Source organism: Neoarius graeffei, chromosome 3 (genome assembly GCF_027579695.1).
Source record: "Neoarius graeffei isolate fNeoGra1 chromosome 3, fNeoGra1.pri, whole genome shotgun sequence".
Taxonomy (NCBI): domain Eukaryota; kingdom Metazoa; phylum Chordata; class Actinopteri; order Siluriformes; family Ariidae; genus Neoarius; species Neoarius graeffei.
In genome coordinates this window covers 64,878,357-64,904,548 of record NC_083571.1, presented here as the reverse complement: position 1 = coordinate 64,904,548, position 26,192 = coordinate 64,878,357, and the positions used below count along the sequence as shown (strand labels likewise).

The following is a 26,192-nucleotide window of genomic DNA, read 5'->3' as shown; positions in this document are numbered from 1 at the left end:
TCACTACGAGCTGTGCTTTGTCAAGTGCCTTGAGTGATTGGTCTGATTGGTCAAGGGACTCTTTGGAGTAAATACATCAAATAATTCATATCCAGCAGATTCAACAGGTTTTTTTTTTTTCTCCTCAGGATTTTATGGTAAAATATGGCAAACATATGCACAGAATCATTATTACTTCCTAACCAATGAAATTTATAATCACCATTCAATTAATTATGCATCTAATGCAATTGCACTGTTTAAACACTAGAGATCCCAATCTGTTCAACTCAGAGTTAAAGGTGCAAGTCTTTTTTTTTTCTTCTTTTTTTAAAAAATTCCTTACTTGTACAAATAACCTGGAAGATGTGTAAAAGCTTGGAAAACAAGCTTCCGGTCTGGTATGCTCGTTCGTGTTTGGATGCACCTCCTGTCGGTCATTTCACAGACACTCTACGAGCCAGCATAGATACCGTGAGTGTATTTTGATGCAGGGAGTGAGAGCAAAGAGTAAAAAATTACATGCAAATGATGAACTTGCCAAACTGTTTGAGACCAATTTTACCTAATCCACTATTAAACTATAATTCCAGATCACAATGCCCTTGCTAACTTCATGAATAGTTTTCCACTCAAGTTTCCATCAATGAAGAGTTAATAACATCAATGAAACTGACTTCATGTTAAAACTGTTAATGTTATAATCATGTTGTCTGTTGTTGCCCAAATGAGGATGGGTTCCCTTTTGAGTCTGGTCCCTCTCGAGGTTTCTTCCTCGTGTCGTCTGAGGGAGTTTTTCCTTGCCACTGTCGCCACAGGCGTGCCCATTGGGGATAGATTAGGGATAAAATTAGCTCATGTTTTAATTCAGTCAAATTCTGTAAAGCTTCTTTGCGACAATGTCTATTGTTAAAAGCGCTATAGAAATAAACTTGACTTGAATGCCCGACACGCAACACACACAATATAGCAGTTAAAAAGCTCTTCAGTAGTCTTCAAACTACGCCAGCCAGTGCCACTGCAATCTCCAGGGCCAGAGAACGAGGTTGCGGAAGACAGACAGTCAGTTTAGCCGACTTTGGAGCTCTATTTCTGGTTAAAATGACTCCTCAGGTGGTGCTCCGGAGCTCATGATGTTGATCATTTCACCCAAGTCAGAGATTTTGTCTATCAAGTAAAATTTTAGGAGAATTTATAAATGTATTTATTTATTTAAGATATGGCGAATATGTAGTGCCTTTTGTTCATAATATTAAAACCTCTATTCATGTTAATTTTTCCATTTAGTTAGTTTTATACAGACAAAAACACATTGTGTTGTTTATTATACATAAATTAAAAAAAAAAAATTCAGTTATAATCTTTCTTCATGAAAATTTTGCTCAAAATATTGCAAGAATCAGATTGTGAAGCCAGTACCGTTAATCGATTCGTAAGCGGAATGTATTGTGACCCCTCTATGACAAAATAAGGTTCATGATGTGTAATCAACAACACAGCTCTGGTTTCTAGACATCTAGAAATCTTGCTAATCATATTTCACAGGGATTTCTGTGACAGGATTTCCAGACTGACTCACAGATCTGTCTCAATACTGTCTTTCTCACCAATGGAAGGCTCCTGGATGAGGGGTGCGGCCGTGGCACTGAGACTCTGCACCAGGCTGCCCAGCTCTTTAAGGGCACACACCATCACGTGCTGACTGGCAGAAATGTCGGCTGCGGTGCCTTTATTCTCCCCGCTGCTATCGCTCACCACCGCCTCTGTGAGCCCAGACAAACGGCACAGGAAGAACAACAAAAACAGGATATTTTGAATTTCCTCTATTCAACATCACAGGTCTGGAATAATTGTTTCAATTCAAATGTATAAATCAGGTATTACAATGAATCGAGAGAGCATTTTAATTTCTCTCCAGTTAGTTTAGATTATTCTGCCGTTCACGGTCTTAGTTCGGGTGACGCTCATGAAGCCAAGTGGCTGCGTTTATAAATGTGTAATTGAGTAAATTTGCAGTTTGAGCAGGTTATTTCTGCATAACCGTAAATTAATTACTGTAAAACAGACCATGTATATTCACAAAACGTTTTTGGTAACATTTTCTACAAAGGCCATATCAATACATGCATAACATGTTATAGTACACGGTGTTTCAAAAAAATTTGATATTATTTGAGATGTAAATATCCCAGAAACTACACAGTCTAGGCCAGTGGTTCTCAAACTCGGCGAGTGGGGCGTGTGGTCACAGACTGCTCAGTGGCAAATGCAAGGGGCTGGTTTACAGTCGCGCCAACAAATAACAAACGTCTTCATCTTCAGTCCGGCCAATGAAAACGGAGAGTTATTATTTGAAATCTCATCGAGGAACTTTTATAGACACTCCTCAAGTACATAAGGGATGACAAACATCGGAAACACGCCACTGCGCAAGCGAGTCGAGCTCGTACCATTGCAGCTTTCATATAGCCTACTATTAGTTTTTCAATTACCTTTTACCAACAGCCTTTTTAAAGCCTATGTCCTTGCATGTATACAGTGGTGCTTGAAAGTTTGTGAACCCTTTATAATCCCGATTCCAAAAAAGTTGGGACAAAGTACAAATTGTAAATAAAAACGGAATGCAATGATGTGGAAGTTTCAAAATTCCATATTTTATTCAGAATAGAACATAGATGACATATCAAATGTTTAAACTGAGAAAATGTATCATTTAAAGAGAAAAATTAGGTGATTTTAAATTTCATGACAACAACACATCTCAAAAAAGTTGGGACAAGGCCATGTTTACCACTGTGAGACATCCCCTTTTCTCTTTACAACAGTCTGTAAACGTCTGGGGACTGAGGAGACAAGTTGCTCAAGTTTAGGGATAGGAATGTTAACCCATTCTTGTCTAATGTAGGATTCTAGTTGCTCAACTGTCTTAGGTCTTTTTTGTCGTATCTTCCGTTTTATGATGCGCCAAATGTTTTCTATGGGTGAAAGATCTGGACTGCAGGCTGGCCAGTTCAGTACCCGGACCCTTCTTCTACGCAGCCATGATGCTGTAATTGATGCAGTATGTGGTTTGGCATTGTCATGTTGGAAAATGCAAGGTCTTCCCTGAAAGAGACGTCGTCTGGATGGGAGCATATGTTGCTCTAGAACCTGGATATACCTTTCAGCATTGATGGTGTCTTTCCAGATGTGTAAGCTGCCCATGCCACACGCACTAATGCAACCCCATACCATCAGAGATGCAGGCTTCTGAACTGAGCGCTGATAACAACTTGGGTCGTCTTTCTCCTCTTTAGTCCGAATGACACGGCGTCCCTGATTTCCATAAAGAACTTCAAATTTTGATTCGTCTGACCCCACAACAGTTTTCCACTTTGCCACAGTCCATTTTAAATGAGCCTTGGCCCAGAGAAGACGTCTGCGCTTCTGGATCATGTTTAGATACGGCTTCTTCTTTGAACTATAGAGTTTTAGCTGGCAATGGCGGATGGCACGGTGAATTGTGTTCACAGATAATGTTCTCTGGAAATATCCCTGAGCCCATTTTGTGATTTCCAATACAGAAGCATGCCTGTATGTGATGCAGTGCCGTCAAAGGGCCCGAAGATCACGGGCATCCAGTATGGTTTTCCGGCCTTGACCCTTACGCACAGAGATTCTTCCAGATTCTCTGAATATTTTGATGATATTATGCACTGTAGATGATATGTTCAAACTCTTTGCAATTTTACACTGTCGAACTCCTTTCTGATATTGCTTCACTATTTGTCGGCGCAGAATTAGGGGGATTGGTGATCCTCTTCCCATCTTTACTTCTGAGAGCCGCTGCCACTCCAAGATGCTCTTTTTATACCCAGTCATGTTAATGACCTATTGCCAATTGACCTAATGAGTTGCAATTTGGTCCTCCAGCTGTTCCTTTTTTGTACCTTTAACGTTTCCAGCCTCTTATTGCCCCTGTCCCAACTTTTTTGAGATGTGTTGCTGTCATGAAATTTCAAATGAGCCAATATTTGGCATTAAATTTCAAAATGTCTCACTTTCGACATTTGATATGTTGTCTATGTTCTATTGTGAATACAATATCAGCTTTTGAGATTTGTAAATTATTGCATTCCGTTTTTATTTACAATTTGTACTTTGTCCCAACTTTTTTGGAATCGGGGTTGTAGAATTTTCTATATTTCTGCATAAACATGACCTAAAACATCATCAGATGTTCACACAAGTCCTAAAAGTAGATAAAGAGAACCCAGTTAAACAAATGAGAAAAATATTATACTTGGTCATTTATCTAGTGAGCAAAATGATCCAATATTACATACCTGTGAGTGGCAAAAGTATGTGAACCTTTGCTTTCAGTATCTGGTGTGACCCCCTTGTGCAGCAATAACTGCAACTAAACGTTTCCGGTAACTGTTGATCAGTCCTGCACACTGGCTTGGAGGAATTTTAGCTCATTCCTCTGTACAGAACAGCTTCAACTCTGGGATGTTGGTGGGTTTCCTCACATGAACTGCTTGCTTCCGGTCCTTTCACAACATTTCCATTGGATTAAGGTCAGGACTTTGGCTTGGCCATTCCAAAACATTAACTTTATTCTTCTTTAACCATTCTTTGGTAGAACAACTTGTGTGCTTCGGGTCGTTGTCTTGCTGCATGACCCACCTTCTCTTGAGATTCAGTTCATGGACAGATGCCCTGACATTTTCCTTTGGAATTCGCTGGTATAATTCAGAATTCATTGTTCCATCAATGATGGCATGCTGTCCTGGCTCAGATGCACCAAAACAGGCCCAAACCATGATACTACCACCACCATGTTTCACAGATAGGATAAGGTTCTTATGCTGGAATGCAGTGTTTTCCTTTCTCCAAACATAATGCTTCTCATTTAACCAAAAAGTTCTATTTTGGTCTCATCCATCCACAAAACATTTTTCCAATAGCCTTCTGGCTTGTCCATGTGATCTTTAGCAAACTGCAGACGAGCAGCAATGTTCTTTTTGGAGAGCATTGGCTTTCTCCTTGCAACCCTGCCATGCACACCATTGTTGTTCAGTGTTCTCCTGATGGTGGACTCATGAACATTAACATTAGCCAATGTGAGAGATGCCTTCAGTTGCTTAGAAGTTACCCTGGAGTCCTTTGTGACCTCGCCGACTATTACACACCTTGCTCTTGGAGTGATCTTTGTTGGACGACCACTCCTGGGGAGGGTAACAATGGTCTTGAATTTCCTCCATTTGTACACAATCTGTCTGACTGTGGATTGGTGGATTCCAAACTCTTTAGAGATGGTTTTGTAACCTTTTCCAGCCTGATGAACATCAACAACACTTTTTTTGAGGTCCTCAGAAATCTCCTTTGTTCGTGCCATGATACACTTCCACAAACATGTTGTGAAGATCAGACTTTGATAGATCCCTGTTCTTTAAATAAAACAGGGTGCCCACTCGCACCTGATTGTCATCCCATTGATTGAAAACACCTGACTCTAATTTCACCTTCAAATTAACTGCTAATCCTAGAGGTTCACATACTTTTGCCTCTCACAGATATTGGATCATTTTCCTCAATAAATAAATGACCAAGTATAATATTTTTGTCTCATTTGTTTAACTGGGTTCTCTTTATCTACTTTTAATACTTGTGTGAAAATCTGATGATGTTTTAGGTCATATTTATGCAGACATATAGAAAGTTCTAAAGGGTTCACAAACTTTCAAGCACCACTGTAGCTAGCCTTCCAGCACTGCTATTGCAGTAATAATTTAAACAAACAGTCTTTTTAAAGACTATTTCAGCCCTCTTTTCTCGCTTTAAAACTCCATTTAAATCCGATCTTACCATCTCTCTTTCCTACTTGTCAACCTACTCTTTCTCCTTTCTTTAATCTTTCTCCTACTTTTTTCTTCGATTAATAATTGTAAGGTCCAACACCATATCACAGTTAATTATATTTTAACTTAATTACATTAAGCACGGTTTGTAGATTGCTCATTTTAGCGAAGCCAAGTCTGGTGTGTGGTGGTAAAGTGCTAGCATTCTTAGCTGAGCAAGTCCCTTTACTACATTTGCACTTGCAGTATAATGATCTTTTATTGGGTTAATAAACAATATGGACAAATTTCTAATTCGTGAAAAAAAAAGAGCTGGTCCCACTGATGCACCAGTTCCCAAAAAACCAAAACTCCGCAAATATGACGAAAGTTATTTACAATAAGGTTTTTCTGTTACTGGTACACTGGAACCACGTCCGCAATGTGTCATTTGTGAGGAGGTGCTTGCCAGTAACAGCATGAAACACCTGTGTGGGCTTAAGCAGCAGTTCATTTCTTATTTCATGGAGGACGACCGGTCATTTTCATGGGTTCGGGACCCATTTGTTTGCATCGCAAATGATTTGTCACTGCAAATGCAAGAGCAGCTTATTGAGCTGAAGAGTGACAGCAGGCTGAAGCACCTTTTTAGCACCTGTTCCCTTACATCCTTCTGGGTAACACTGATGCAGGAGTACTCCCAGCTCTGTGATGCTGCCTTAAAAATTCTCCTGCCTTTCGCGCAAACATACTTGTGTGAGGCAGGCTTTTCAAAACTGACTGCGCTCAAAACTAAGTAACGCAATCATGCACAGATTGAGGATGACCTGAGGCTGCATTTAACTAAAATTGAGCCGAGAATTCGAGAACTCTGTCAAACAAAGCAGGCTCGTGTGTCACACTGAGACATTCGTTAACACTACCTCCAAGACGCCAGTAGAGTTTATTTGTTTGTTCGTTCATTCATGTGTTTGTTTGTTAGCAAGTTTGCAGAAAAAAAATAATCAACAGACGGATTTTCGTGAAAATTTTACTAGATACGTGTCTTGGTCCAATGAAGAACTTAAATTCTGGAGGTGATCCGGAACCGCGTCTGGATCCAGGAATTTTTAAAAGGATATAGGGCAAAAATGAACATTTTCAGTCTCGGACTGTGTTGTCTAACATTGTACTAATACAATAATACACAACAATAAAAAACAGCCCAATAATAATAATAATAATAATAATAAATAGCTTATCTGTCTTTTTCCGTGGGGGGCTCAAAGTACACTTGCTATAGTCGGGGGGGCCCAGATCGCAAATGTTTGAGAACCCCTGGTCTAGGCAAATGAAATGTTGAGCAATATAAGATTTATTCCTCAAAATTTGAAAGAGAAATTCAAAAGGTATGTGGATTCCATGAACGATTTCACAAATTTTCAATATGTGCGAGACATGGCACTCTAACACACAAAACGCCTTCTCCTTTCCAGTGAATGGCATTTCTATACCTAAAAAAATCAAAAACAAAAAACATTAAACATAAAAAATTTTGACTCGTTTCCACACATGCTGTTAAAATTTGAGGTCAACTGAATGAGAATTGGCAAAGTTATTAGATTGTGAAATGATATCAAATTTTTTTTAAAAACACCCTGTATATTTGTAAGTAATTCTACATCTAGCTACAATTATTCATGAGAATAATAAATATCTATTTGTGCAATTTCACTATGAACTGTTAATAAAGTTTTCTAATTGCTACTGTAACTTTTGTAACTTCAACGGAAAATTTTCCTCTGCATTATAACGTTATAAACATGCTCAGAGTTCATGATATACGCAATGTATACATGGCCAAAGAAAATGTTAGCACTTTTTTCTTCTTCGCCTTTACACTAATTAGTCTATATTTTGTATATTTATTATAAAGGCAGTGAAGGGTAGAATAATCCAAGATGAAAGAAAGAGGTTTGATCTTTCAGCTCAAAGCAATCAGAGTAAGAGTCCAACAGAAAAATCACACAAAATGTATTCAAACACCAATTAAAAAAAGAAATCAACCGAGGAAGCAAAAGAGCACCTAAAGTGTGTGTACACGTTGAGTTGGGATTCGTTTCAGTGTGAAATCTGGCTGGATGAAATGCTGTCACATGCTAATGTTTTTCAGAAAACTCCTGTTTTAAAGGCAAAACGAAACCCACTTACGTGACAAATTTAATACGTCAAACAAGCTGCAGTTCATCAAACAGAGATATACTCTCCAGCTCGGAGTAAACTACCGCTTAACAAATCTGGTCTAATCACCGTGTTTACACAACAGCAGATACATTCAGTACATTTAAATAAATACACAGTCCTATACAAAAATCTTAGGCGCACGTAAAGAAATGCTGTAGGCTAAAAATGACTTAAAAAAATAATGAAATGTTTCAACATAAAAAAAAAAAACCCTGTAAACAGCAGTAAGCCATAATAAATGAAAAAGTTAATATTTGGTGTGAGATGACCCTTTGCTTTAAAAACAAATATATATATATATATATATATATATATATATATATATATATATATTAGATAGATAGATAGATAGATAGATAGATAGATAGATAGATAGATAGATAGATAGATAGATAGATAGATGAGAGAGAGAGAGAGAGAGAGAGATAGGAGAGAGAGAGAGAGAGAGATAGATAGATGAGAGAGAGATAGATAGGAGAGAGAGAGAGAGAGAGAGAGAGAGAGAGAGATAGATAGATAGATAGATAGATAGATAGATAGATAGATAGATAGATAGATAGATAGATAGATAGATAGATAGATAGATAGATAGAAGTCTGAGGTCCAGTGAGTGCAGTTTGATGCGGAAATGAGCTGTAGGTTTTACTGAGCATCTTACAGAACCAGCCACAGTTCTTCTGCACAATTTGACTGTCGCACTCGCTTCTTCATTTTGCACCAAAACCCAGCAGCCTTCATTATGTTTTCTTTTTTCATCTGAAAAGCACTCTCTTATGGAATATGCTGCTCAGATACAAACTTTTTCCCTGTAACATTTAATTTTGTGCTGGAGAACGAACGTTTGGACTCTAAAATGTTTTTGTACCGACTCAAAGTAAAAGTCATAAAATAGAAACCTATAACAGAGTTTGTCTGGGGAAAAAAGAGGGCCGAAGACTTTTGCTTAGGACTGTACGTTCATAAATTAAAGTTTTACAAACGACCAAATTTTTTTTGTTATCGGGGCTGTGTAAATCATAAAGAAATGATTTTTTTTTTAAATTGAGTACTCTGTTCTAGTATGTAAGCTAAAATGTTATTTATTATTCATCTCACAGATTAATACACAAATAATGCTTTTAGAAAGTTTTATATATTAATTTTTTGTTCTTTGTTTTATGCATTGTTGGGTTATTGTTGGATTCAGTGGACTTTCTAATATTACATTTTTTTCTTAAATTATTAGTAGTGATTCAATTAGGCTTTAAAGAAACAACTAGGTACAAGATGTAAATTTAGTACGTGGAAAAATCTGACGGAAAATGCAGTTTTATTTGAATTATTTTTTAAAATTTGCTTTTGTTTACTTTAATTCTAGTTCTGTTTTATTTGGGGGTGGGTTTTTTTTTTTATTGTTTTCTTTTTAATTTTGCTTTTGTTGCTTCATTCCAGTCCTGTCCTTTACCTTCAGACCCAGTGTGTCCTGAATTTCAGTTCCAGTCAAGAATCTTCATTTGTCGCAATGCTGTCTTGAAGTGACGATCATCAGGAAGCAAGAAATATTTCATTTAACCTCCAAAAACCACAAATCCATAAAATGTACAGTGGTGCTTGAAGGTTTGTGAACCCTTTAGAATTTTCTATATTTCTGCATAAATATGACCTAAAACATCATCAGATTTTCACACAAGTCCTAAAAGTAGATAAAGAGAACCCAGTTAAACAAATGAGACAAAAATATTATACTTGGTCATTTATTTATTGAGGAAAATGAGCCAATGTTACATATCTGTGAGTGGCAAAAGTATGTGAACCTTTGCTTTCAGTATCTGGTGTGATCCCCTTGTGCAGCAATAACTGCAACTAAACGTTTGCGGTAACTGTTGATCAGTCCTGCACACCGGCTTGGAGGAATTTTAGCCCATTCCTCCGTACAGAACAGCTTCAACTCTGGGATGTTGGTGGGTTTCCTCACATGAACTGCTCGCTTCAGGTCCTTCCACAACATTTCCATTGGATTAAGGTCAGGACTTTGACTTGGCCATTCCAAAACATTAACTTTATTCTTCTTTAACCATTCTTTGGTAGAACGACTTGTGTGCTTAGGGTCGTTGTCTTGCTGCATGACCCACCTTCTCTTGAGATTCAGTTCATGGACAGATGTCCTGACATTTTCCTTTAGAATTCGCTGGTATAATTCAGAATTCATTGTTCCATCAATGATAGCAAGCCGTCCTGGCCCAGATGCAGCAAAACAGGCCCAAACCATGATACTACCACCACCTTGTTTCACAGATGGGATAAGGTTCTTATGCTGGAATGCAGTGTTTTCTCCAAACATAACGCTTCTCATTTAAACCAAAAAGTTCTATTTTGGTCTCATCCATCCACAAAACATTTTTCCAGTAGCCTTCTGGCTTGTCCATGTTATCTTTAGCAAACTGCAGACAAGCAGCAATGTTCTTTTTGGAGAGCAGTGGCTTTCTCCTTGCAACCCTGCCATGCACACCATTGTTGTTCAGTGTTCTCCTGATGGTGGACTCATGAACATTAACATTAGCCAATGTGAGAGAGGCCTTCAGTTGCTTAGAAGTTACCCTGGAGTCCTTTGTGAACTCGCCGACTATTACACACCTTGCTCTTGGAGTGATCTTTGTTGGTCGACCACTCCTGGGGAGGGGAACAATGGTCTTGAATTTCCTCCATTTGTACACAATCTGTCTGACTGTGGATTGGTGGAGTCCAAACTCTTTAGAGATGGTTTTGTAACCTTTTCCAGCCTGATGAGCATCAACAACACTTTTCCTGAGGTCCTCAGAAATCTCCTCTGTTCGTGCCATGATACACTTCCACAAACATGTGTTGTGAAGATCAGACTTTGATAGATCCCTGTTCTTTAAATAAAACAGGGTGCCCACTCACACCTGATTGTCATCCCATTGATTGAAAACACCTGACTCTAATTTCACCTTCAAATTAACTGCTAATCCTAGAGGTTCACATACTTTTAGCACTCACAGATATGCAATATTGGATCATTTTCCTCAATAAATAAATGACCAAGTATAATATTTGTCTCATTTGTTTAACTGGGTTCTCTTTATCCACTTTTAGGACTTATGTGAAAATCTGATGATGTTTTAGGTCATATTTATGCAGAAATATAGAAAACTCTAAAGGGTTCACAAACATTCAAGCACCACTGTACATGGGTTTTCCACTTCTCAAATCAATTTAAGTCAGGGGAAAAAAAAAACACAGCTATCTGATCGTTATCTATAATTCCTGTTATATGTTACCTGGTTGAGGAAGTCCGCATTATTTTGCTCCCTGCCTGAACCTGTGGAACAACAAATTCTTTCGACAGAGTAATACCTCAGTACAGGTGATACATTACTAGAGAAGAATAAAGTTCCAAGTTCAATCTGATACATCAGTGTTTCACTGTGCGCGTGTGTGTAAAATAGTGACAGCACATCATGAGCCATATAAGTTTGGAAGAGCAAAGCTAATAAAACGAAGAAAAAAATCCCATCCAAACCACTTCAATCATGATTAACAAAAAGACAGAGACACGCACAAAGAACGGAAAACGAACCTATAGTACTTACTCTGCAGTGCTCTGAACCTGGATATTTCCCCCCCATTTTGCTCCTTACCCACTGCCCTCATCTGCTTGCTGATGGCCTGGCAGATATCCTTGGCGGCGGCGATCTGAGCCTTTTCACCCAGCAGGGCACCGAGCGTGGCGCGCAGAGCGAAAGAGACGCAGCGGCGAGAATACACCGCCTCCACGTGGCTCTGCGTGGCACGCGGGTGAGCGACCAGCTCCAGCAGGTGGCTCAGGAAGGTGGCGAAGTTACGCTCCAACCACTGGCCACCCAGCACCGTCACAAACACCACGTACGCCTGCGGGACAGACAGACATGCAGAAACATACACACAGCATTGAGAGGAAATACTTCTTGTCTTTTTTAAGTATCGGCATCAGATCAGACATGTGGTATTTTCAATTCTTAAACGTGTAATGTTCACTGAAGTGTCCCGGATCGTGCAAGTGAACATGGATTTTTATCCCCGAGTAGCACACTGTCTCACCTCAGTGACTCCTACGCGCACCTCCCTGCTGACAGACGCACCTCCTTTCAGCATCTCTCCGCCACTCTTCAGGAAGCCAGACCCGCCTCGCAGGAAGCCGGTGGCCATCAGTTCGAGGACCTCATCAAGTGTCGCGCGCTTCACATTCTGTCTCATAACTGACACACACAAGAAAAAAAAAAAAAGAAAAAAAAAGATAAAAAACAGATCCAGGAGCAGATCATTCTTCATTCTCCTGATATCTAAACGACTCTCCAGTGCTGGAAATGAAGCAGAAAGCTGAGATAATGATGGAGATGGCGACCTGCAGCCTGTTTGGGCATGAGCGCCGTTGCCATGACGGTCCCCAGCAGTTTGGACACGGCCACGCGCACTCCGTATGTGGAACCCTCGAGAGCTTTAAAACACAGTGTGGCCACGTTCTCCAACTCCGTCGTCCACATGAACACGGCCTCATTCTGCAGCTCCAACAAACACTAGAGAGAGAGAGAGAGAGATCATAATGTCCAGTGCTGTCTAAGCCTATCTACAGATATAGCTATCTATCCATCCATCATATCCATCTACCCACCATCTGTCTATCCTTCCATATAATCTATCCATCCAGCCACATAATCTATCCATTCACCCACCCATCTATCTATCCTCTTATTGATCCACCTGTCTAGCCATGCATCAGTCTATCCATCCATCTATCTATCCATCAATCTATCCATCCACCCACTCACCTACCTACCTCTCCATCAATCCACCCATCTAGACATCCATCTATTCCTCCATCCGTCTATCCACCCACCTATCTATCCATCTGTCCACTCATTGATCCACCTGTCTAGCCACCCATCTGTCTATCTATTCATCCACTCACCATATCTCCATCACTCCACCAGTCTATCTATCTATCTATCTATCTATCTATCTACCCATCTATCTATCTATCTACCCATCTATCTATCCATCTATCTATCCATCCATCTATTCCTCCATCTGTCTATCCTTCCATCCATCCACTTATTGATCCACCCGTCTAGCCATCCACCTACAGGGATGAGAATGAAAAATATTATAAAAAAGTCTGAAAAAAGCCGGGGGTTTGGGGGCTGCAGGCACCCAGCAGGGCCTAGGGGTAGAGCCCCGGTGGGGGCCCAGGGGGCAGGAGTTAATTTTTTTTTGGCTTTTTTTTTTTTTTACCCCAAAACCATTAATTTTATCAGCAAAAAGTTGCAATTTATTTGGAAATAAATTTCCCTTCTTGGTGGACTACCAGGTGAAAATGATTAATATGCTACAAGAGACTTGTTTTTAATCAATTCACATTTGATGATTTCAAAAAAATCAATGCACCTTTTAATATAAACGAGCTCTACAGTATTATATTTCTGCATTTTTTCTATTCATGCCTTTGAATACTCTAATCCTTTAAAATGAAGTGCAAACCAGAAAAAAGTTCTATCATATAATTCTCTTAAGCTTTCTTCTGATGTTATCATGGTAGCAGGAGGTCTTGCATATTAAGCAGGCAACATTCAACATCACTTATCACTTCCCTTTCAGCTGTTGTGTGGACTAACTAGGTTTTATCTGGACAGGATGTTGTGTAATGTAATACAGATACCATATGGTCAATTTGAAGATCAATATGGTGATTTTGAATTATAGAACAGGCATGTACAATGGGCATTACATATTGGAAATTTTTTTTAAATCAAAAACGATAAGTTCATCTCGGCTTAAAAAATTTGAGCAGACGCTTCCGTGCGGCACACGCCAGCAATTCCCCCCCGTCCCCCTATGAAATGAGCAATAAGTAGGAGAGTTATACACGGTATCATACCTAAAATTTTATCAGAAATATAGATATGATACTATGATTCTCCCCAACATGCTACATTAAATAAACTAACCCCATTTATAAAAGATACACACTTATGACGTTTTTTATATATACGCACACACACCATGGCATTGATTCGTGCGATATACATTATGAATCATTGAACAGGCAAAATAATTTTCGACCTACCTTTGTGTTTTTTGGTGTATATGTGAAGCTCGATAGTCCTTGCCCCTCTACTAGCGTAGTTTATCATGTCAGAACACAATGAGCAAAGTACATTTCCTGTGACGTCTATTTTCCGTATGTGATCACCGAGCTTCGTTGTGACAGTCTGCTTGTCGATCTCGACATTCAGTGTTCTTTCTAACCAAGCCCATCTAAAACAGTTCTTTATTCCTGCACCTTTATCAATCTCCCTTGCTCGATCCTCTTCTTTCTTAGCGAGGACTTTTGCCATTGTCGATATGCTAAAATATCCCACCTGAATACGTCTTTCTGATGTTACCAATGCGTATCGTCAAACAGTGTGTACGGTTGGTGAACGGCGATTGCAAGCCACGTGTGGAGAGCATGCGCACTTGTGTTTATACATTGCACGCGATGGGATTTCCCGAACATTCTACCGCAAATAAGTCGAACATTGTCACAAAGGTGAATGTTAATTATGACATGTCAAAAGACTCGAGTGTGTTAACCCGGAGCCCACCAAGAATCAAGACGTTATAAGGTGACCACAGATCGTTAACCATACACCCCCCCCCCAATTTCTCAACAGATTTACATCGATCTCAAAAACGATCATTTTGGTCTGAAAAAGTCGGAAATCCGCCGATCGGCGGAAAATTCTCATCCCTGCACCTATCTATCCACCCATCCATCCATCTCTGTTTACCCATCCATTCACCCACCTATCTGTCTATCCATCTATCCACCCATCTCTGTGCTCACTCTAGGACCCAAATTGTTTTAGCGAAAAGTGCTAAAGACTCAAATTTTTCTTTAGCAATTTGCAATTTCGCTTAGCAAGAAATGATAAAAGAACAATTTGCTTTTTAGCAAAGTAATTTTTTAGCAAGATATGTTATACTTCTAAATGTTTCTTGCACTGACATAATATTGAAAAATGAATTGTTATTGTAGTTTGTTGGTGTTTCAATAGTGTTTGCAAGCTTGTTTCCTGCCTTTGTCTTTCCATGTTCTTGATTTATGTTCATAGCATGCTTATTTATTCTTGAATCCTCTTATTTTGATCATTTCATCAACTGTATATATGTAATGAAATTGTGTGTTTAATTTAACCCGCTTAATCTGGTTTACGGAGTCCATATTTTTCATTATAATTATATCTAACATCTGGTGTGATGTGCTTTGCATTGTTTGCTATCTATGCGCCTTTTAGCCCTTAGTCACCCTCTGTAGTACGCTGTCTGGCTGTGTAACATAACTGCATGGTGAGTGGCATCCAACTCTATCAGGTCATGTATAAATTTAAACTGGCCAAGTTGGCCTGGCCAACATCAGTGTCTGACGTGACCAATATCAGTGGCTGGCCTTGCTAATATATTAATTTTATTTTATTTTTTTTCAAAATTCCATTTTAACATCTCAACCACTGGTATTGCCTCGTGTGTGTGTTTTCATTATTGAGATGTGTGTATGTGTGTGATTGGGATTGTGTGGGTATGTGTGTGTGTATAATTGGGATCCGTGTGTGTGTGTTTAGGGGGAGGGGGGTGTCTTTATAGGTAGGATGAAGGGAGCTCAGGGAGTTAAAATCAATGGTTGTTTCTTATAAATTAATCTCATAACCCAAATGTAATGATATTCACCATTAATTTCTCAAATGAAACACTTGCAGTCAAAACTCTGAACCATGTGCGTCAAAACGCTCTGAAAACAAGGTACACTTGGTCGATATATCCTGGTTCATCTGCGAGTTCTTCCAAAGTTCTGTCAGGGTTGATATTATGTAGAAAATACGTCTTTAGAATGGTTATATCGTGTTTTTATCCCTAACTGAGAAAGCTAACAGAATATTCTAATATGTTATCTCACTTTTTAGATCAGTTTTTGTCATACGTAAAGTCGGATAATTTATTTTAAACAAACCTCGCTATAATCTTGTTCGCTAATGAGCGAGAATTGCCGACATTATCAGCGCAACTTGGAAATTGATCATTTTATATGTAAGGTCTGATGCTACTGGAAGACGTTGTGGCAGCGGGGGCGTGGTCAAGCGCCGGTCTGTGACAGGAGGGCGGAGTCAGGGAAGGTAAGTGGCAGAATCACGTCACCTGAGAGCAATTAACCTGTTTGTGTGTCTTCCCAGTGACTGCGCCCTATATCAGGAGGGAGAGCGAGAGCAGAGGGGCGCAACCCTGAACCAGACGCCAGTTGTGTGTGTGTCTCTGTAAAAAGTATTGCTAGACTGAAAAGTGTGGCAATAAAGCCAGTTGATAAAACCTGATCTCTGTCCTGCCGTCCTCTGTGCTCCACCCACACGTAGGGTCGTTACAGTGGTGCCGAAACCCGGGACAGTGGAGCACCAAACCCGCAGCCCCATGGAATCCTCCCCGTTCGCCGATCTGATCCACGCCCTCGCCACGGCTCAGCAAAGCCAGCACCAGGCACTCGTCACGCTCCGAAAGGAGCAGGAGCAGCGCTTCAAAGCCCTGGTGCTGGCCCAGCAGGAAGATCGCGAGGCGTTCCGGCATCTCCTCGCGTCGGCGGGGTCCACCAGCGCTCCGGCCGCGGGCCCGTCTCCCCTCATTGTCACCAAGATGGGCCCGCAGGACGACCCCGAGGCTTTCATCACGTTGTTTGAACAGGTCGCCGAAGCCTCGGGGTGGCCGATGGAGCAGCGCGCGGCGCGCCTCCTCCCCCTGCTCACGGGAGAGGCACAGCTGGCCGCGCTACAGCTCCCCGCCGACCGCCGGCTGGCCTACGCGGACCTTCGCCGGGCCGTCCTCCAGCGCGTGGGGCGCACACCGGAGCAACAGCGCCAGCGCTTCCGCGCGCTGCGACTGGAGGAAGTCGGCCGGCCGTTCGCGTTCGGCCAGCAGCTCCGGGACGCCTGCTGGCGGTGGCTGAGGGCCAACGATCGCGACGCCGAGGGAATCGTCGACCAGGTGGTACTGGAACAGTTCATCGCCCGCTTACCAGCCGGAACCGCGGAGTGGGTCCAGTGCCACCGCCCGGCGTCGCTGGATCAGGCAGTCGAGCTGGCGGAGGATCATCTGGCGGCTGTCCCGGCGGCAGGACAGCAGATGGCATCTTCTCTTCTCTCCTCTTCTCTCTCTCTCTCTCTCCCCCTCCTCCTGTGTCCTGTCCTCGCCCCATTCCCCCTCCGCGGAGGCGGGGGCCGGCACCCCCCCAGCCGGCCCGCCGCACCCGCGGTGCCCTCCCGTTTCTCCCTTCTGTGTCTGTCTCTCCCCCACCTCAGGTGAGTGAGCCCCAGATCACCGGTGCAGAGGGAAAGCCCGGGCCGGTTTGCTGGCGCTGCGGGGAGCCGGGCCACCTTCAACAGCAGTGCACGGCAACGGAAGTGGGCGCGGTGGTTCGGATCCCCGACGCGCCAGAGGCCGCCCTCGATCGGGCCGGAGCGTATCGCATACCGGTGAGTATCCAAGGGGCTACATATCAGGCGTTGGTGGATTCTGGTTGTAATCAGACCTCAATTCGCCAAAGCCTGGTTCAAAACGAGGCATTGGGGGGAGCACAAGGGGTGAAGGTGTTATGTGTGCACGGGGATGTTCACAGCTACCCTTTGGTGTCGGTCCACATTATTTTCAGAGGGGAAAAATTCATAGTAAAGGCGGCGGTTAATCCTCGCCTTACCCACTCTCTAATTTTGGGGACTGATTGGCCGGGATTTCGGGGTTTAATGACACGCCTAGTCGAGAGTGGGTCCTGCCATTTGACAGGGGGAGGTCCCGGTGTCGCTTTGGCGGGAGCAGCTGTCACAGAGCCGTCTACGTCATCTCCGCGTCAGAGTGAGGAGCCGCCGGCTCCTCCTCTCTCTCTTGGGGAATCCCTCGCGGATTTCCCATTAGAGCAGTCGCGAGACGAGACTCTGCGGCATGCGTTTGACCAAGTGAGAGTAATCGATGGTCAAACGCTCCCGCCGAACGCCACCCCGTCCTTCCCCTACTTCGCGATTATGAAGGATAGATTATACCGAGTGACGCAGGACACTCAAACTAAAGAGCGAGTCACGCAGCTTTTAATTCCGAAGAGCCGCCGGGAATTGGTATTCCAGGCGGCTCACTTTAATCCCATGGCCGGACACTTGGGGCAGGATAAAACACTAGCCCGAATAATGGCCCGTTTCTATTGGCCGGGGATTCGCGGCGATGTCCGTAGGTGGTGTACGGCATGCCGCGAATGCCAGTTAGTAAACCCAGCGGCCATTCCAAAAGCGCCTTTGCGCCCTCTACCGTTAATCGAGACCCCGTTCGAGAGAATTGGGATGGATCTCGTCGGGCCATTAGATCGGTCAGCACGAGGGTACCGCTTTATATTAGTTCTGGTGGACTATGCAACGCGATACCCGGAAGCAGTGCCTCTGCGCAATATCTCAGCACGCAGTATTGCCGAGGCACTCTTCCGCGTCATCTCCCGAGTTGGAATCCCGAAAGAGATTCTGACTGATCAAGGCACTACGTTTATGTCACGAACACTGCGCGAACTGTATGGGTTATTGGGGATTAAGCCGATCCGCACCAGCGTGTATCACCCACAAACGGACGGTTTAGTGGAACGATTCAACCGCACCCTCAAAAATATTATTAAAAAATTCGTAAGTGAGGACGGACGTAACTGGGATAAGTGGCTCGAACCCTTGCTGTTCTCAGTGCGAGAGGTCCCCCAAGCCTCCACGGGGTTCTCCCCGTTTGAATTATTATATGGGCGTAAGCCGCGCGGCATCCTGGACGTGCTGCGGGAAAATTGGGAGGAGGGACCTTCACAAAGTAAGAACGAAATTCAGTACGTTATGGACCTGCGCGCAAAACTCCACACACTCACGCACCTAACTCAGGAGAATTTGCGGCAGGCCCAGGAACGGCAAGCCCGCCTGTACAACAAGGGTACGCGCCTTAGAGAGTTCACTCCGGGAGATAAGGTACTCGTACTGTTGCCCACGTCGAGCTCCAAATTGATCGCCAAGTGGCAAGGACCCTTTGAGGTCACACGGCGAGTCGGGGACGTCGACTATGAGGTGAGGCGAACGGACAGGGGTGGGGCGCTACAGATTTACCACCTCAACCTGCTTAAACTCTGGAACGAGGAGGTCCCCGTGGCGTTGGTGTCGGTAGTTCCAGAGAAGGCGGAGCTGGGGCCGGAGGTTCAAAAAGGGACATTGGCATCGCGTACCTCTCCGGTCCCCTGTGGAGACCACCTCTCCCCGACCCAACTCACGGAGGTCGCCCAGTTGCAGACCGAGTTTTCGGATGTGTTCTCGCCCCTGCCCGGTCGCACTAACCTCATAGAGCACCACATAGAGACGCCCCCGGGGGTGGTAGTGCGTAGCCGCCCTTACAGGCTACCCGAACACAAAAAAAAGGTGGTTCGGGAAGAACTTCAGACCATGCTCGAAATGGGCATCGTCGAGGAGTCCTGCAGTGACTGGAGCAGCCCGGTGGTCTTGGTACCCAAGGCCGACGGGTCGGTCCGGTTCTGTGTGGACTATAGGAAAGTCAACGCGGTGTCTAAATTCGACGCGTACCCAATGCCTCGTATTGATGAGTTGCTCGATCGACTCGGCACTGCTCGCTTTTATTCGACACTGGATTTGACGAAGGGATATTGGCAGATCCCCTTGACTCCACTATCCCGAGAAAAAACGGCCTTTTCCACACCGTTTGGTTTACACCAATTCGTCACCCTTCCGTTTGGGCTGTTTGGGGCGCCCGCGACGTTTCAGCGGCTGATGGACAGAGTCCTCCGCCCTCACGCCACGTATGCAGCAGCATATTTAGATGACATAATCATCTATAGTAATGACTGGCAGCGGCACCTCGAACATCTGAGGGCTGTCCTTAGGTCACTGAGGCGAGCGGGGCTCACAGCCAACCCAAAGAAGTGTGCGATTGGGCGGGTGGAAGTACGGTATCTGGGCTTCCACTTGGGCAACGGGCAGGTGCGTCCCCAAATTAATAAGACGGCAGCAATTGCGGCCTGCCCGAGGCCCAAGACCAAAAAGGGGGTGAGACAGTTCCTGGGGCTGGCTGGCTATTATCGCAGGTTTATACCTAATTATTCGGACGTCACCAGCCCGCTGACTGATCTCACTAAAAAGGGGGCACCAGATCCGGTCCAGTGGACGGAGCAGTGCCAGCGGGCTTTCTCAGAGGTAAAGGCTGCACTGTGTGGGGGGCCACTTCTACACTCCCCTGACTTTTCTCTCCCTTTTATGTTGCAGACCGATGCGTCGGACAGAGGGCTGGGGGCGGTTTTGTCCCAGGAGGTGGAGGGGGAGGACCGCCCTGTCCTGTATATCAGCAGGAAGCTGTCGGTGCGTGAGGGGCGCTACAGCACCATAGAGAAAGAGTGTCTGGCCATCAAGTGGGCGGTTCTCGCCCTCCGGTACTACCTGCTGGGGCGCCCTTTCACCCTCTGTTCGGACCACGCGCCCCTCCAGTGGCTCCACCGCATGAAGGATGCCAACGCGCGGATCACCCGTTGGTATCTGGCGCTCCAACCCTTTAATTTCAAGGTGGTCCACAGGCCGGGGGCGCAGATGGTCGTGGCGGACTTCCTCTCCCGTCAAGGGGGGGGGGGGGAGTCGGCTGCAGGCCGGACGGCCGCCCGGCCTGAGTCGGGCGGTGGGGGTATGTGGCAGCGGGGGCGTGGTCAAGCGCCGGTCTGTGACAGGAGGGCGGAGTCAGGGAAGGTAAGTGGCAGAATCACGTCACCTGAGAGCAATTAACCTGTTTGTGTGTCTTCCCAGTGACTGCGCCCTATATCAGGAGGGAGAGCGAGAGCAGAGGGGCGCAACCCTGAACCAGACGCCAGTTGTGTGTGTGTCTCTGTAAAAAGTATTGCTAGACTGAAAAGTGTGGCAATAAAGCCAGTTGATAAAACCTGATCTCTGTCCTGCCGTCCTCTGTGCTCCACCCACACGTAGGGTCGTTACAGACGTAATTTGCAGTCAACCAATAAGAAGCTTCGAAACTCGGGGGCGTTGGTTATAAATCAAAACATCGAAGATGGACGCGAAAGGTACTGTTTATCTTGAGAAATCGCAATTGTTTGATGGATTTTGCTTAAACTTTAAATGACTTTCGCATAAAATGCGAATACAGATGATTTTCTTTTCGCAAATTGGAATAAAACTTCGCAATTTGCGGACGTGCGAGCGGCTAGCGTGAGCCCAGCATCTAGACATCTGTCATCCATCCATCCACCCATCCGTGCATCTGTCTATCATGTGTAGAGGAAAATCTAATTTTTAGATTTATTCTTATGCTTTTAGTGATCTTTAGAAAGGTCAGCTTTAAAAAAAAAAAAAAAGACACTGTGTAGGGGAATTTTTAGAGAACTCGTGCCTCTTAAGCTACTTGGAAGGTCAGACTCTGTGTCTCATGTTTATATACGATGAAGAATGCTGTTTATGTTCCATTTTCTAGTTTAGTAAGACATGCGCACGTGCAGAGACAGTGTTTTGTGATCGAGGGGGTGCCGAGGCTGGACACCCTGAGATTAAGAAGATATTTGTTGTGCTATTTTGACAAGTATATAACGATGGGTGTGGAAAGACAGGGTGCTTTTCTCTGGGGTGAAATTCTTTCATTCCAGAAAGCCCCCTTGCAAGTAGTATACTTTGAATTCATCTTTTCAATAAACTCATATTTCTGTTTGTTTCTTCCTAACAGCCTGGACTTTTATTACACTTTTCCGCCACACAAGCCATCCATCAACCAATCCATCCACCGATCTACCCATCCATCTATCAATCTATCCATTCACCCACCTATCCGTCTATCCATCAATCCACCCATCTATCCACCAGTCCTTCCATCTGTCCATCAATCTATCTATCCAACCATCCTTCTTATATGGTGGTGACTTCAAACTTTGATCTCTCCTTCCATTGCTCGACCAATCCATCATCAATCTATCCATCCATCCTATAATTACTCTAGATCAGTATATCCATTTCCAAACTAAATTGCTGACATTCAGAAACATGTCTAAATTGCTTTGGAGTTGAATTCAGATGATTAAACAAAGCAAAACAAAATACAGAGAGGTTTTTTTTTTTTTTAATTCAAAGTCTGTCCCCCCCTTCACTGGAAAAACACTTGACTCGAGTAACACACAAAGTTAAAGAAAGGATAAGAAGTGAAAACCGAGTCCTGACCTTTGCCACGGCACAGCGCACGGCCATGGACCTGTCTGTGAGGAGAGAGCGGGCGTTTTTATAGATGTCTCTGTGGCAGGAGGCGGCTGCAGCTCCGAGACCGCTCAGCACCTTCTGCAGGCTCAGGAGGATCTCGCTTCGACCCTGCGACTGCAAAACAGACACACAGCCAAATACGCACACATCATCACACCAACTACACACACGTAGCACAACATTCTGAGGAGTCTTTTCTTAACAGACTCTGTGCGTCTCCGGATCTCATTTAGAGTCAGGGTCACCGAGTCATACAACAGAGAAACATACAACGAACAATCAGCGTAAAATTAGTTTCATCGTGATTATGGATCAGAAATCATTTGCTCCACCTTCTGTTTTTCAGTTCTGAAGGTTTGCGAGAAAAAAAATTCCTGTCACCAGGAGCTGAACCAGAATTCAGAATCAAGACCCAACTGACTCGATCCAAAAGACTGACTCACTTACAAACAAGACAAAGAACATGCCAAGTGTTTTAATACTGACAGAAAATATTTAAAAACATTTTCTTAAAGCAGTAAATTTTTATTTTTAGGTTCTCGTTAAATGCAAGCTGACCCATTTTGCTGATTTTCCCAGATATTTTGATAAGCAGGAGCAAGAAACCCAATAAGAAGCTCTGACGAGTGGTTTGTGGCGCCATGTGGTTTTCACTTTACCTCGGCATTCTTCAGGGCTTTCAGGAGGTTGTTGATGGTTTCTGGGAAAGAGCTGCCCAGCATACGGCCCATTCTCTCGTAAAACGCGCCGACGCAAGCCACCGCAGCCCTGGATGAAAGAAAACACAAACAGAAGATAAGGACTGCTTTTATATCGAGTGGAAGTGCAGCAAGGTGGAGTAATACGGCAAAATTATAAATGCATCATAAAATTTCGCTCATTTCCAAAGGAAGGAGCCATTTTGATAAAATAAATAAACAGAGAAACGTTTTCAACTGCAAAGATCTGATGCACAATCAAAATTTTATCCAGGGAAAATAAAAGTAAATGGTGATGCTCTGAAAATATTTACAAGCCAATCCATGACCACGTTTATGTTCTTGGTTTACGAATCATTTTCCTCGTCGTACTTTACGCAGAAATCTTTAGCTTTGGATCAGAACTAGGATTTCTGTGATGCCTTGATTTTATCGCCGAGTAGCTGATCAACGCCTCAGAGACGTGATGCGATGCGACGCGACAGTACACTCACAGTTTGGTGGGCAGGTATGCCGGAGTGTCGTCTTTGTTCTTGATAATATCATTGCACTTGTCCAAGGTCTGGAAGACGGTGAATGTGTCGCCGATGCTGTACAGCGTGGCCAGGTTTTTCGCGAGCAGCTTCCGCGTCGGAGGTCCAGGGTTGCTGCTGATTAAACTGGTGAGCTGTTCCACCAGCTTTTTCTGCTTTTCCTTCACATCGACCTGCTCAAGAACAACATATTTTAGACTTTTATGTCCCAAGTACCACAGGATGTCTGGAAAAGATCAGACGCACAATTTATTGGCTTGCGATTGCATGTAGTGCAGACGGGAGCCGAGAAACGTCTCATCAATATCACAAGCAGTTAAATTTGAAAGAGCTAGATGAGGTATGACGCGATGTATCCTGATACACACGTCACGAGAGGATATTGACACAAATAAAATCAGGCATTTTAGTCCGTTTAATTTGTCATGACAACAATTCGAACCACTGCAGTGTCATCTAAACAGTAAGAAAAGTAGATCAGGATTTATAATATAAAGGTGTAATTTTTCACTGAAAATATATTTCTTCATCCCTCTGAAGTTTCAGGTTACGCCACTGATGTGCTTCGGAATCATTTTAGATTGAGCATGAGTGTGACTTACATCACGCACAGCACACAGGCATTGATTTTCAATCGTAACTCCTCTTTACACGGCTATTCTAGAGATCTGACAAATTCTGATTAGTGTGAAAATGTACTGTAGTGTACTACGGGCTGTTTCGGAATCGTTTCGAGCCAAATGAACTGATGCGCCAGGCCTTGTGTTTGACCCATGTGCCAGAATGCTCCCTTTTGATTAACTTAACTTAGTAAGCATGCTTCAAGACCGTTACGTTCCCAGTCACAAACTTCATGCTCTGCTGCTGCCTCATGTGTAAACAGAGGTACAAAAGTACAGCTCAGAATCAATATTAAAATAATATAAACAATATTCTCATGAGCTTACTTACAGTGTGATGATTTCCCTGCAGTTGTAATAATTATACATGAACGTTTCTATACGAACAGCTCATTTTTGAGACGTTTATGTAATACCTATTTATGTAAGAAGTCTGCAGTATGAATGCTTTCTGATACAGGAAAGTATCTCTCTAGCTGCTATAATGGAAGTGCAAACAGGAACTTCGTTCCACAATTATAAATGGATAAAAACGATCACGTCAATCTTACGTATTTCGTCATACCTTGTTGGCGGCTACGAGAACCTTGTTGAGGAAACGAAGCCACTCGAATATGAAGACCGGTCTCTTGGCCTCGGTGATTTGGGCCAAAGCGTCTTCATTAAGAAGCAGACTATGTGCCAGCTCCATAGGCAGGCACTAAAAGGGCAGTTGAGGGTTTTCTTCCGTTCGTAGATCTCCTCCGCTCACCTGGGTGAGGCTGATCACTGGAAAAATACATGATAAACAAATAATCAATCATCACTGTTTATGATTCCTCAAAAGAAAAAGAAAAATCACACACCAATAAAGACTCATGTGTTTATTACTATATTAATATTCATTTAATATTTTTCCTGAAAGTTGTATGATCTTAAATAACCACTTCATCTCTCTTTATGCATACTACACCACTAAATAAGCTGATTATACCAAGCTTAAAATACTAAAAATAAAAGATTTCACAGTATTTACTACGCTTAGTATTTAAGATTCAAACATAAAGCTATAGGAACTAGTCTAAGTACACGGCCGTGTCTCAAATACAATCCTAATTTACGCAAAGTGTACTAGATTGCGTGCGCGAGCCGTTACTTGACACCGTAAATGTAGTGCACATATACAGGATGGATCGAGTTATTTAGGATACAGCCTAGGGTTTAGCGACATCTCTGTATCTAAACGTCGCTCTGTTGACGTTTTACTAACTTGGACAACCGAAATAAACAGATTTATAACAAGAAAACAAACTTTTCTGGGGTTTTTTTCTTGCGATATAGCTGACACAAATGTGATGTCACGGTTAGTCAAGGTGTCAAACGATACAGGAATTGACAGACGGCTTAGCTTCGCGGCTAACAAGCTAACTTCTAAGAACCTTCAATAAAATTCAAACAAAATGGCGGATTATGGACTAAATGTCCAGGGATTTTTTTCAGTTAATTTGCATAATAAATATTTAACAATTTCACCATATTACAGTTTAATACAGATAGAATTAACGAACTGACAAGATACCTAATGATCTTCTGACTTGATGTGGTTCTGCTAGTCGTTTGTTGCTAAGTTAACTAGCAAGTCCTCTCAGGAAAATATAAAATACAGGCATGCCGGAATAATTTCAAAATAAAAGTGTGAAAGAATAATAATAATAATAATAATAATACATGGTAATAATTTTATTTTTATTCATTATGATTAAACTTAAAAAGGGTGGTGCAATGTTAGCAGTGTCACCCCACAGCAAGAAGAGGAAGAGGAAGCCTTTATTTGGTCATAGGTACACTCTAGAGGTGGACAGTAACGAAGTACATTTACTTGAGTACGGTACTTAAGTACATTTTTTGAGTATCTGTACTTTACTTGAGTATTTTTTTAGAAACTTATGACTAACTTCACTACATTTGAAAGGCAAATATCGTATTTTTCACTCCACTACATTTCTATCAAGGTCCTTGTTACTCG

General features: G+C 42.9%; 1 protein-coding gene across 1 annotated transcript in view; it reads right to left on the bottom strand.

Moving 5' to 3' along the window:
- Positions 1-25,809, bottom strand: part of heatr5b (HEAT repeat containing 5B) — a 57,326-nt gene extending 31,517 nt beyond the window's left edge. Inside the window, exons 1-9 of the mRNA XM_060917141.1 lie at positions 25,746-25,809; positions 24,753-24,955; positions 23,529-23,740; positions 22,996-23,104; positions 22,301-22,450; positions 12,406-12,577; positions 12,102-12,259; positions 11,663-11,912; positions 1,587-1,742 (exon numbers count right to left, since the gene is read on the bottom strand). Coding sequence (XP_060773124.1) covers positions 1,587-1,742; positions 11,663-11,912; positions 12,102-12,259; positions 12,406-12,577; positions 22,301-22,450; positions 22,996-23,104; positions 23,529-23,740; positions 24,753-24,878 — 1,333 coding nt within the window. The 5' untranslated portion in view covers positions 24,879-24,955; positions 25,746-25,809. The remainder of the gene's footprint in view (positions 1-1,586; positions 1,743-11,662; positions 11,913-12,101; positions 12,260-12,405; positions 12,578-22,300; positions 22,451-22,995; positions 23,105-23,528; positions 23,741-24,752; positions 24,956-25,745) is intronic.
- Between the last annotated feature and the right edge of the window lie 383 nt (positions 25,810-26,192).